This window comes from Heterocephalus glaber, unplaced genomic scaffold (genome assembly GCF_053883595.1).
Source record: "Heterocephalus glaber isolate CG9 unplaced genomic scaffold, H.glaber_assembly_v1.0 deba00000347, whole genome shotgun sequence".
Classification (NCBI taxonomy): Eukaryota; Metazoa; Chordata; class Mammalia; order Rodentia; family Bathyergidae; genus Heterocephalus; species Heterocephalus glaber.
Genome location: NW_028258143.1, coordinates 57,997,023 through 58,010,282, shown reverse-complemented (window position 1 = coordinate 58,010,282; position 13,260 = coordinate 57,997,023). Strand labels below are relative to the sequence as shown.

General features: G+C 40.0%; 1 protein-coding gene across 18 annotated transcripts in view; it reads left to right on the top strand.

The window, feature by feature from the left end:
- Window positions 1-13,260, top strand: part of Ttn (titin) — a 274,910-nt gene that overhangs the window by 209,004 nt on the left and 52,646 nt on the right. For all 18 annotated transcript variants that reach the window (XM_087196546.1, XM_087196551.1, XM_087196550.1 and 15 more), the window contains 20 exons: window positions 81-389; window positions 505-786; window positions 886-1,185; window positions 1,280-1,573; window positions 1,667-4,633; window positions 4,945-5,265; window positions 5,374-5,658; window positions 5,752-6,051; window positions 6,351-6,653; window positions 7,064-7,339; window positions 7,438-7,737; window positions 7,828-8,130; window positions 8,397-8,696; window positions 9,580-9,867; window positions 10,229-10,525; window positions 10,613-10,915; window positions 11,013-11,318; window positions 12,202-12,489; window positions 12,596-12,886; window positions 12,971-13,258. In XM_087196546.1, the coding sequence (XP_087052672.1) occupies window positions 81-389; window positions 505-786; window positions 886-1,185; window positions 1,280-1,573; window positions 1,667-4,633; window positions 4,945-5,265; window positions 5,374-5,658; window positions 5,752-6,051; window positions 6,351-6,653; window positions 7,064-7,339; window positions 7,438-7,737; window positions 7,828-8,130; window positions 8,397-8,696; window positions 9,580-9,867; window positions 10,229-10,525; window positions 10,613-10,915; window positions 11,013-11,318; window positions 12,202-12,489; window positions 12,596-12,886; window positions 12,971-13,258 (8,601 nt within the window). The remainder of the gene's footprint in view (window positions 1-80; window positions 390-504; window positions 787-885; window positions 1,186-1,279; window positions 1,574-1,666; window positions 4,634-4,944; window positions 5,266-5,373; window positions 5,659-5,751; window positions 6,052-6,350; window positions 6,654-7,063; window positions 7,340-7,437; window positions 7,738-7,827; window positions 8,131-8,396; window positions 8,697-9,579; window positions 9,868-10,228; window positions 10,526-10,612; window positions 10,916-11,012; window positions 11,319-12,201; window positions 12,490-12,595; window positions 12,887-12,970; window positions 13,259-13,260) is intronic.

Sequence of the window (13,260 nt, the reverse complement as noted above, 5' to 3'; positions counted from 1 at the left end):
TCATTCAGTTTTCATATTATCAAACTTTGTTTCAGCCATATACTAACTATTTTTTGTCTTTATTTTCTTTTATTGTATAGCTAAGCCAAGTCCACCTGTTAATCCTGAAGCAATAGATACAACATGTAATTCAGTTGATCTAATGTGGCAGCCACCACGTCATGATGGTGGGAGCAAGATACTGGGTTATATTGTGGAGTACCAGAAAGTTGGAGATGAAGAGTGGAGAAGAGCCAATCACACTCCTGAGTCATGTCCTGAAACTAGTTATAAAGTCACTGGTCTTCGAGATGGACAAACCTATAAGTTCCGAGTGTTTGCAGTCAATGAAGCTGGTGAATCAGATCCAGCTAATGTTCCAGAACCAGTCCTAGTAAAAGACAGACTTGGTGAGTAGAATGTTTCCACCTGCAATTACAAGGAAAATAGATATTTGATTGTATTTGCTTAGTTGTAATATGCATTATAGAATAAAATTTGAATGTACTGTTCTCTTTATTCCAGAACCCCCTGACTTGATTCTTGATGCCAACATGGCAAGAGAACAATACATTAAAGTCGGTGATACTCTAAGGCTTAGTGCTGTCATCAAAGGAGTGCCATTCCCAAAAGTAACCTGGAAAAAAGGAGACAGAGAGGCTCCAACCAAGGCCCAAATTGATGTTACTCCAGTTGGTAGCAAGCTTGAAATTCGTAATGCTGCCCATGAAGATGGTGGAATTTATTCCTTAACGGTAGAGAATCCAGCTGGTTCAAAAACTGTCTCAGTGAAAGTACTTGTATTAGGTAAAAACTTAATCCTTATGCCATTAAAAATGGATTTTATACATTTTTTGCTCTTTCTAGATTAAATCACTTATCTAACTATTATTTAACATTTTTCAGATAAACCTGGGCCACCTAGAGATCTGGAAGTCAGTGAGATTAGGAAAGATTCTTGTTACCTTACGTGGAAGGAACCACTGGATGATGGTGGCTCTGTCATTACAAATTATGTAGTTGAGAGGAAAGATGTTGCCAGTGCACAGTGGTCACCTCTTTCAACAACGTCGAAGAAAAAGAGTCACTTGGCCAAACATCTGAATGAAGGCAATCAGTACCTCTTCCGAGTAGCTGCTGAGAACCAATATGGACGTGGTCCTTTTGTTGAAACACCTAAACCCATCAAAGCTCTGGATCCTCTCCGTGAGTTGCTTTGTCTGGATACAACAGTACTGTTAAACTGTCTTGGACAACATTTCTTGTTCATCATAACTTCCTTTTTCCCTTTTTTGTGAAGATCCCCCAGGGCCACCCAAGGACCTACACCATGTAGATGTTGACAAGACTGAAGTCTCCCTTGTTTGGAATAAGCCAGATCGTGATGGTGGCTCTCCAATCACTGGATATTTGGTGGAATATCAAGAAGAAGGTGCCCAGGACTGGACTAAATTCAAGACTGTGAAAAACTTGGAGTGTGTTGTTACTGGACTACAGCAAGGAAAGACCTATAGATTCCGTGTAAAAGCTGAAAATATCGTGGGTCTTGGTCTCCCTGATACAACTATTCCAATAGAATGTCAAGAAAAACTAGGTATTTTCTATATTGGAATTATTATTTTATTTCTTCTTTAAATTTTTCATATTGTAAAAATCAGAATCTAATTTCCTCATGTTTACTTTCCAGTGCCTCCGTCTGTGGAGCTAGATGTGAAATTAATTGAAGGGCTTGTGGTAAAAGCTGGGACCACTGTCAGATTCCCTGCTATCATAAGAGGTGTACCTGTTCCTACTGCAAAGTGGACAACTGACGGGAGTGAGATTAAAACGGATGACCACTACACAGTTGAAACTGATAGTTACTCATCCGTGCTTACCATTAAGAACTGCTTAAGGAAAGACACTGGGGAATATCAAATCACAGTTTCCAATGCAGCCGGTACCAAAACCATGCCCGTACATCTCACTGTTCTTGATGTTCCCGGTCCACCAACAGGTCCTATTAATCTTCTGGATATTACCCCTGAATATATGACTATCTCATGGCAGCCACCTAAGGATGATGGAGGAAGCCCTGTGATAAATTATATTGTTGAGAAAAAAGATACAAGAAAAGACACATGGGGTGTTGTCTCTTCAGGAAGCAGTAAGATGAAGCTGAAAATACCACACTTGCAAAAGGGCTATGAATATGTTTTCCGAGTTAGAGCAGAGAATAAGATGGGTGTTGGTCCTCCCCTTGACTCCACACCTACCGTTGCCAAACATAAGTTTAGTCCTCCATCTCCTCCTGGTAAACCAGTGGTTACAGACATTACTGAAAATGCTGCAACAGTGTCTTGGACCCTGCCAAAGTCTGATGGTGGCAGTCCAATAACCGGGTACTACATAGAACGTCGAGAAATAACTGGCAAGTGGGTGAGGGTCAACAAAACACCTATCGCTGACCTGAAGTTCAGGGTGACTGGACTCTATGAAGGAAATACATATGAGTTTAGAGTTTTTGCTGAAAATCTTGCAGGACTAAGCAATCCGTCTCCAAGTTCTGACCCAATAAAAGCTTGTCGGCCCATCAAACCACCTGGACCACCAATTAATCCTAAACTGAAAGACAAGAGCAGAGAAACAGCTGACTTGGTGTGGACAAAGCCTCTCAGTGATGGTGGTAGCCCCATTCTAGGATACGTAGTGGAATGTCAGAAACCTGGCACAGCACAGTGGGACAGGATTAACAAAGATGAACTCATTAGACAGTGTGCCTTTAGGGTGCCTGGGCTAATTGAAGGAAATGAGTACAGATTCCGTATAAAGGCAGCTAATATTGTGGGTGAGGGAGAACCAAGAGAACTAGCAGAATCCATGGTTGCAAAAGATATCCTTCATCCTCCAGAAGTAGAACTTGATGTTACTTGTCGTGATGTTATTACTGTTAGAGTGGGCCAAACTATCCGCATTCTTGCTCGAGTCAAAGGCAGACCTGAACCAGATATAACTTGGTCTAAGGAAGGCAAAGTATTAACTCGAGATAAGCGGGTTGATCTAATTCATGATCTGCCACGTGTTGAGTTACAAATTAAAGAAGCTGTTAGAAGCGATCATGGCAAGTATATCATCTCAGCTAAGAACAGCAGTGGGCATGCCCAAGGTTCAGCCATTGTTAATGTCCTTGACAGACCTGGACCTTGCCAGAATTTGAGAGTTAGCAATGTAACCAAAGAGAACTGCACACTTTCTTGGGAAAACCCACTTGACAATGGTGGCTCAGAAATAACGAATTTCATAGTAGAATATCGTAAACCAAACCAGAAAGGCTGGTCAATTATTGCTTCAGATGTCACCAAGAGATTAATCAAGGCCAACCTTTTAGCAAACAATGAATACTATTTCCGAGTTTGTGCAGAGAATAAAGTAGGTGTTGGGCCAACCACTGAAACAAAAACTCCAATTCTGGCCATTAACCCAATTGACAGACCAGGTGAGCCTGAAAACCTTCATATTGCAGATAAAGGAAAGACATTTGTGTATCTAAAGTGGCGGCGGCCTGATTATGATGGTGGCAGCCCAAATCTGTCATATCATGTCGAGAGGAGGCTGAAGGGCTGTGCTGACTGGGAAAGAGTACACAAAGGAAGCATTAAAGAAACCCACTACATGGTTGACAAATGTGTTGAAAACCAAATTTATGAGTTCAGAGTGCAAACAAAGAATGAAGGTGGAGAAAGTGATTGGGTAAAGACAGAGGAAGTTGTTGTGAAGGAAGACTTACAGAAACCAGTACTTGATCTGAAATTAAGTGGCGTGCTAACTGTCAAAGCAGGGGACACCATCAGACTTGAGGCAGGTGTTAGAGGCAAACCATTTCCAGAAGTTGTATGGACCAAGGACAAAGATGCTACAGATTTAACAAGATCACCAAGGGTCAAGATTGATACTGGTGCTGATTCATCTAAATTCTCTCTTAGCAAAGCAAGGCGAAGTGACGGTGGTAAATATATAATTACAGCAACAAACACAGCTGGCAGTTTTGTGGCCTTTGCCACTGTCAATGTTTTAGATAAGCCTGGTCCTATAAGAAATCTGAAAATCACTGATGTGTCCAGTGATAGATGTACTATTCGCTGGGATCCACCAGAAGATGATGGTGGCTGTGAAATCCAAAATTACATTCTAGAAAAATGTGAGAGCAAGCGAATGGTTTGGTCTACCTATTCTGCTACTGTCTTGACGCCTGGTACTACCGTAACACGTCTCATAGAAGGAAATGAATATATTTTCAGAGTCCGTGCAGAAAATAAAATAGGCACAGGGCCTCCAACAGAAAGTAAACCAGTCATAGCAAAAACCAAATATGATAGACCTGGTCGCCCTGATGCCCCAGAAGTCACTAAAATAAGCAAAGAAGAAATGACTGTGGTTTGGAATCCACCTGAATATGATGGTGGAAAGTCTATCACAGGATACTATTTGGAGAAAAAAGAAAAACATGCGGTACGATGGGTTCCTGTAAACAAGACTGCGATCCCTGAGAGACGTATGAAAGTACAGAATCTCCTCCCAGGACATGAATATCAGTTCCGTGTCAAGGCAGAAAATGAAATTGGCATTGGAGAACCAAGCTTACCATCAAGACCAGTGGTGGCAAAAGATCCCATAGGTAAGATGGTTTTGTTTTTTTCTGATATTACACCAATTTTTAATTTCAAGCACAGAGGTATTAGGTGAGTTAATCCATAGTATCAAAACTTTATGTTAGTCAACATATTTCCAAATAGACCTGTTACCAAATCACCTAAAATCTATAAACAATGGGAGGTTCTACTTTTTATGAAGGACAATAAGGAGGACTCAGTAATTGAGATATTGAGTGACCCTTTTTTGTTTGAGGATTGACTATATAAACTTACAAATTAAAATATCACTTGTAGTAAATGTGTGTTCATTTATCTTCATGTAATTTGTTTTCAGAACCACCTGGTCCTCCAACCAATCTGAAAGTGGTTGATACAACAAAACACTCCATAACTCTTGGATGGGGAAAACCAGTCTACGATGGTGGTGCACCGATAATTGGATATGTTGTAGAAATGAGACCCAAAATAGCAGATGCATCACCTGATGAAGGCTGGAAAAGGTGCAATGCTGCAGCACAACTCGTTCGCATGGAATTCACCGTTACCAGCTTGGATGAAAACCAGGAATATGAGTTCCGGGTGTGTGCCCAAAATCAAGTTGGCATTGGGCGCCCAGCAGAGCTAAAGGAAGCAATCAAGCCTAGAGAAATCCTAGGTAATGCCTCCTTTTATTTAGCACCTGATTCATTCCATTGCATTTCTCCTAGAATTTCCCCATGTTCTGAAAATCAACCAATGACTTTAATGTCATTAATGTTTGCAGAACCTCCGGAGATTGATTTGGATGCCAGTATGAGGAAGCTGGTCATAGTGAGAGCAGGATGCCCCATCCGACTATTTGCAATAGTGAGAGGGCGGCCAGCCCCCAGAGTCACTTGGCGAAAAGTGGGTATCGACAATGTGGTCAGAAGAGGACAAGTCGATCTGGTTGACACTATGGCCTTCCTGGTCATCCCCAATTCTACCCGTGATGACTCAGGAAAATATTCCTTAACACTGGTGAACCCAGCAGGAGAAAAGGCTGTGTTCGTGAATGTCAGAGTATTGGGTAGGTTGCTGAAAAGCCCCCTCTAACCCTTCAGAAACAAATTAAAAAGGACGCTGACAAAACATGTATATCTGATTCTCTGGTTCTTTACAGATACTCCTGGACCTGTATCTAATTTAAAAGTTTCAGATGTCACAAAAACATCATGCCATGTGTCCTGGGCCCCTCCTGAAAATGATGGTGGTAGCCAAGTGACACATTATATTGTGGAGAAACGTGAGGCAGAGAGAAAGACGTGGTCAACAGTTACTCCAGAAGTTAAGAAAACGAGCTTCCACGTGTCCAATCTTGTCCCTGGCAATGAGTACTTCTTCAGAGTAACTGCTGTCAATGAGTATGGCCCTGGTGTCCCAACAGATATCCCGAAACCAGTGCTTGCATCAGATCCTCTAAGTAAGAAATCTCCTTTCTTCCTCCTTTTAACTCCAGTGCCTTATCTTAGCAAGATGCCAATAGCATTTTAATCCACTTCTGAAAGGGATTTAACCTGGAGAGACCCTAATAGTGTAATAAATATGTAATCCACTCAGGAAGGACTTTTTGTGACCTGCCTCATCTTGTACTTTTTACTTTCAACATACTGAATTACAGGTTGGATATACTTTGAGATAAATGATATATTAAAAGTATATTAACAAAGAAGATTTTATTAAGTTAGCTAGATAATTTTCTAAATTGTGTTTTCCTTGTAGGTGAGCCAGATCCTCCAAGAAAACTAGAAGTGACTGAAATGACAAAGAACACTGCTGCGTTAGCGTGGTTACCTCCCCTGCGTGATGGAGGGGCAAAAATTGATGGCTATATCATCAGTTACAGAGAAGAGGACCAGCCTGAAGATCGCTGGACAGAGTACTCAGTGGTAAAGGATCTCAGCCTCGTTGTCTCTGGTTTAAAGGAAGGAAAGAAATATAAATTTAGAGTAGCAGCCAGAAATGCTGTTGGAGTCAGCTTGCCAAGAGAAGCCGAAGGAGTATATGAAGCCAAAGAACAACTGTGTAAGTAATAATTGGTTCATTTAGATCATGTGATAAAAGTTTATTAAAATTTTCTTTGGCTATGTAAACATTTGTCCCTGAGGAATCTAGTTCTAGAAATATGTGTGAAATACTAGAGAACAGTAGTTTTTCAGTTACATGGACCCACAACACATAGTAAATAAACTTTAAGCCGTGACCCCATACATACCCATAACTAAAAGATGTTTCTTGAAACAAGACCTATCCTTATGTACCTGCATCCAGTATGTTCTATTATATCCCATGTCATTCCTTTTGAAATTACTGACTGTAAGGGAAACATTACTTTGAGTCCACTATGGGTTACAACACACTATTTTGAAAAATCTTGCCCACCAGAGAAAATTTAACACCCTCTCCAAATTAATGTATTTTCATTTTACTTTTAGTGCCACCAAAGATCCTTATGCCAGAGCAGATTACTATTAAAGCTGGAAAGAAACTCCGCATCGAAGCCTATGTGTATGGAAAACCTCATCCCATCTGTAAATGGAAAAAAGGAGAAGATGATGTTGTCACATCTAGCCACCTGGTGGTGCACAAAACAGACAACTCTTCTGTTCTGATCATAAAAGATGTTACTAGGAAAGACAGTGGTTACTATAGCCTCACAGCAGAGAACAGCTCTGGAACAGACACTCAGAAAATCAAAGTCATTGTCATGGGTAAGTAAGAGACAAACAGTCTTCAAAGCATAAAGATCACAAAATTTTTTTCCTATCAAATCCATGTCTTTATATTTCTTCCCTCTTGGTTCATGCAGATGCGCCAGGACCCCCTCAGCCTCCATTTGACATTTCTGATATCGACGCCGATGCTTGCTCCCTGTCATGGCACATCCCTCTGGAGGATGGAGGCAGTAACATCACCAATTACATAGTGGAGAAGTGTGATGTGAGCCGAGGGGACTGGGTCACGGCTCTAGCTTCGGTCACGAAAACTTCTTGCAGGGTTGGAAAGCTGATCCCAGGCCAGGAGTATATGTTCCGGGTCCGTGCTGAAAATCGATTTGGAATTTCAGAGCCTCTCACATCTCCAAAGATGCTTGCTAAGTTCCCATTTGGTATGTGTTTTTCGAAAAGAAAAAGAAATGTTTTCTTTCCACTGTGTTACTTAAAGCGCAAACTACCATTTCCTTTATATTCATCTGCAGGTGTGCCTAGTGAACCAAAGAATGCACGAGTCACTAAAGTCAACAAAGACTGCATATTTGTCGCATGGGACAGACCAGACAGTGATGGAGGGAGCCCTATTACTGGTTACTTGATTGAACGCAAAGAGAGAAACAGTTTACTCTGGGTGAAAGCTAACGACACTGCTGTCCGGTCAACTGAATTTCCTTGTGCTGGCCTTGTTGAAGGTCTTGAGTATTCATTCAGAATCTACGCCCTAAACAAAGCTGGATCCAGCCCTCCCAGCAAACCAACAGAATATGTAACTGCAAGAATGCCAGTTGGTGAGTTGGGGGGGGGGTGCTTTGTTTTTTAGTATTGAGGAGGCCATTTAAATCTTGAAGCCCCTAAAGATTACTACTTCCCTTCAGAAATAGGTTCTGTCTCTTACCATGAAAATGTACTGCGTGTAACTCTCGTAAGTACATAGTAAGTACTCAAAAGTGTATCCTTTTAAGCTTATTACTTAGGAATAGGGTAATAATGTGAAATATGGGGTTTAAACTTCTGTTAGCAATTTAAATGCTGAGAATATTTCTTTTGATTTTAGATCCTCCTGGGAAACCTGAAGTTACTGATGTCACCAAGAGTTCTGCATCCCTTATCTGGGCCCGGCCCAAGCATGATGGAGGAAGCAAAATTATTGGCTATTTTGTAGAAGCTTGTAAACTTCCTGGTGATAAGTGGGTGCGGTGCAATACTACACCTCACCAGATTCCCCAGGAAGAGTACACAGCTACTGGCTTAGAAGAGAATGCTCAGTATCAATTTAGAGCAATTGCTAAGACTGCAGTAAACATCAGCCCCCCTTCTGAACCTTCTGACCCAGTGACCATCCTTGCAGAGAATGGTAAGATTCCACTGTGCACTATAGGCAGAGATGTGCAGCATTCATGATGTTCATTTCATTTAATAAAGAAACTAAACCTATCCCTATGCAAAAAGGGAAAATAAAATGATAGATTTTGTGGATATGACACTAAAATTTTTATTACAGAGACAACATTCTAAACTAAAAGCAAGACACAGAACTAAACACTATAATTTCAACACTATATATTCACAGAAATATGACAACCAAATCCATTTAAGTGATAGTAATGATTGATTATTTACAGATGTTGAAATTATAGAAATTTACTTTTTTATGTTCTCAGAATTGTCAAACTTCTACATTAAACTTTGTTACTTTTTAAATAAATATATTAGGGGTTTTTTTGTTGTGTTTTTTGTTTTTTTTTTGGTACCAGGGATTGAACTTGCGTCCTTGCGCTTGCAAGGCAGACAGCAGAACCACTCAGCTAAATCCCCGGCCCTATATATTACTTTTTAAAACCCTATCCTTGGTGGTTACCAGGGGTTGGGGAATGGAGAAATGGAGGATGCCAGTCAAAGGGCTCAAAGTTTAAGTTAGACAGGAAAAATAAATTTTAGTGATCAACTGCACAGCATGGTGATCATAGTTAATAACGTTGCTAAAAGAGTAGATTTTAAGTGTTCTCACCACAAAAAAATGCTGAGTAGGTGAGGTGATGGGTATGTTGATTTAATCATTCCATGATTTATACTTATACCAAAATATCACCTTGGACTCCATAAATATATGTAATTATTTGTCTAGTAAGGTAAAAATATCCTTGAAAGAGATACAACATATGAATTTCTAGTATTAATAAAAATTACATAATATAGTTTTGCATACACTTAAGTTCTTTTATCTTATTTCTTTCCAGTTCCTCCCAGGATAGACCTGAGTGTGGCTATGAAATCTTTGCTCACTGTGAAAGCTGGAACTAATGTCTGCTTGGATGCTACCGTTTTTGGTAAACCAATGCCAACTGTTTCTTGGAAAAAAGATGGCACTCCAGTGAAACCAGCAGAAGGCATCAAGATGGCCATGCAGCGGAACCTGTGTACCTTGGAGCTATTCAGTGTGAACCGAAAGGACTCAGGAGATTATACCATTACTGCTGAAAATTCAAGTGGTTCCAAATCAGCCACCATCAAGCTTAAAGTATTAGGTAACTAATGAATTTAATTAGAATCCCTTTTTTTTAACCATGGTTGATGGGATGCAAATAAGAATTACAAAGTAATATGTAAGAAAAAAAGATACTTATACTGATACCTATTTCCTAACCACCAAATTAATCTTATCATAGAACAATAGTGGTTTATTAGAGCTCATATATTATAGTTACCTAATTTTACATATAAGGAAAATAAGATTCTGAGAAATTAAGACTTCAAGGTCATACAGGAAGTTAATAACAATATAAAGACTGAGCCCAGGTGTCCAGACTTCTATTCTGTACTCATTTCCCATTCCAAGTATATTACTGAAAGGCTTAATTTTTCTTAATTTTCTCCTTAATTTTTCAGATAAGCCAGGTCCTCCAGCATCTGTTAAGATCAACAAAATGTATTCAGATCGTGCAATGCTTTCTTGGGAACCTCCTCTTGAAGATGGAGGTTCAGAAATCACCAACTATATTGTAGATAAACGTGAAACAAGCAGGCCCAACTGGGCTCAAGTCTCTTCTACTATACCCATCACCAGCTGTAGTGTGGAGAAACTTATAGAGGACCATGAGTATCAGTTCCGTATCTGTGCTGAAAATAAATATGGAGTGGGTGATCCAATCTTCACTGAACCAGCAATTGCTAAAAACCCATACGGTAGGAACATTTTCTCATTGTTTTTCCTCTTATTTTTTAATATTACCATTTAGCTTGGAAAGCTGACTTTTGAATCAATCTCTGCAGATCCACCTGGACGCTGTGATCCTCCTGTTATTAGCAACATAACCAAAGATCACATGACAGTCAGCTGGAAACCCCCAGCAGATGATGGTGGCTCACCCATCACTGGCTATTTGCTTGAAAAGCGGGAAATGCAGGCAGTTAACTGGACTAAGGTCAACAGAAAACCTGTGATAGAAAGAACAATAAAAGCAACAGGTCTCCAAGAAGGTACTGAATATGAGTTCAGAGTCACAGCTATAAATAAAGCTGGACCAGGCAAACCCAGTGACGCCTCCAAAGCTGTGTATGCTCAGGATCCTCTGTGTAAGTTTTCATCAGAGCATTCCATACCCTTACAATCAGCATTGAACAAGCAGGAATGAAGTTTTAATTCAAATTTTCTATTATTCTTTATCCTCAGACCCTCCTGGCCCACCAGCTTTCCCTAAAGTATATGATACAACGCACAGCTCCGTGAGTCTATCTTGGGGCAAGCCGGCTTATGATGGTGGTAGCCCTATCATCGGTTATCTTGTTGAAGTAAAACGAGTCGACTCTGATCACTGGGTGAGGTGCAATTTACCAGAGAAGCTCCAGAAAATGCGCTTTGAAGTTACTGGCCTGATTGAAAACACAGAATATCAGTTCCGAGTGTATGCTGTTAATAAGATTGGATACAGTGACCCCAGTGATGTGCCAGATAAGCACTGCCCCAAGGACATCTTAAGTAAGTGTTACCTAAAGATATATAGGGTTTTTCTCTTTAGTTCATATAATAACAGGGAGATAGAACTCCGTTATGTAAATTGGTTCACTTAGGAGCTTTAGAGTTCCTAACTCCAGGTGTACATTTTAGGAGAGCTGGGTTGGTATTTCATTGCTGATGTCAAACAGGCCAAATGAAATGCAAGGTGATTTGTGATTTTGAAAAACTTTTTATATATACATTAAAGTTTCATGTCTTCAAAAGAATATACAATGCGGGAATTTTATTCTGTGAATAAAGAGGGTTTTTAGATTGAAGAACTGTTTGTCATTCTTCTGGTTACAATTCAACTCTTCCAGTCTACTGTCTCTATAAGTATAGAATTGATGACCTCTCCATTATAAATTCTCTTCCCTGACTTCTTCTATTCACTTACTCTCCATAACTACTCCCTCTACCTTTTAAAAAAAAGTTACTTGACATTACATTTCACTGACTATCTACTTCTCCTTCTACAATGAAATAATAAAGAGAGCCAGAGTACTGTATATGGCAGAGTATCTTCACAGCATATAAGAAAAAACAAGAATGGAGGAGAGTCAAGGACGAATCATCTACTATCTTTTAGTGTGCTTGGAGTTTGAGAGTATGTAGGATTTATGAGTACAGAAAGTCCAGGTCCTCTAAGCGATACTTGGTTGCACTTAAAGCATATTACAAAGTGGAAAAATCAACAATTGACGGAGAGTATTGAAATACTCTTGAGAATTATATTAAGGATGTTTTAGTGAACAAGAAATGAGTTTTAGAAAGGAAATATATTTTAGGAGTAATAAGCCCAGTCTTTAGAACTACATCTGACCATTAAATTTTTATTAACTTTCTTCACCCCCAAATTACATAGTTCCACCTGAGGGAGAGCTTGATGCTGAATTACGGAAAACACTCATATTACGTGCCGGAGTTACAATGAGACTCTATGTGCCAGTGAGAGGACGGCCACCTCCAAAGATTACTTGGTCCAAACCAAATGTCAATTTAAGAGAAAGGATTGGACTGGACATAAAGTCAACTGACTTTGACACTTTCTTGCGCTGTGAAAATGTGAACAAATATGACGCAGGAAAATATATCTTAACCCTAGAGAACAGCTGTGGCAAAAAGGAATACACCATTGTGGTGAAAGTGCTTGGTAAGTCTACTTGAAAAAAAGAATCCTGTTTGTTTAAAACTATAGTTTATGTATATTTACATGAATGAAATTTTTTCCATTTTCTATTTACTTACTATTTATCCAGATACTCCTGGACCTCCTGTCAATGTGACTGTAAAGGAAGTATCCAAAGACTCGGCTTATGTCACCTGGGATCCTCCCATTATTGATGGTGGAAGCCCCATTATAAACTATGTGGTAGAAAAACGTGATGCCGAGAGGAAGTCCTGGTCTACAGTAACAACTGAGTGCTCAAAAACAAGCTTCAGAGTATCTAACTTGGAGGAGGGGAAATCCTACTTTTTCAGGGTATTTGCTGAAAATGAGTATGGCATTGGTGACCCTGGTGAAACGCGTGATGCTGTCAAAGCTTCTGGTGAGCGAATGAACCCCATCATGTGGAGTGACATCCTACATTGGTTGTCTAGGACCTAGACTTATCATTTCTCCTTTGCTTTAGAAACCCCTGGACCAGTCGTGGACCTGAAAGCACTGTCTGTAACTAAGTCATCTTGCACCATTGGCTGGAAGAAGCCTCGCAGTGATGGCGGAAGTCGAATTACTGGATATGCAGTCGATTTCCTGACTGAAGATAATAAGTGGCAACGAGTTATGAAATCATTAAGCCTACAGTATACCACAAAAGATTTGAGTGAAGGGAAGGAATATACCTTCAGAGTGTGCGCTGAGAATGACAATGGAGAAGGTACCCCAAGCGAAGTCACAGTTATGGCAAAGGATGATGTCGGT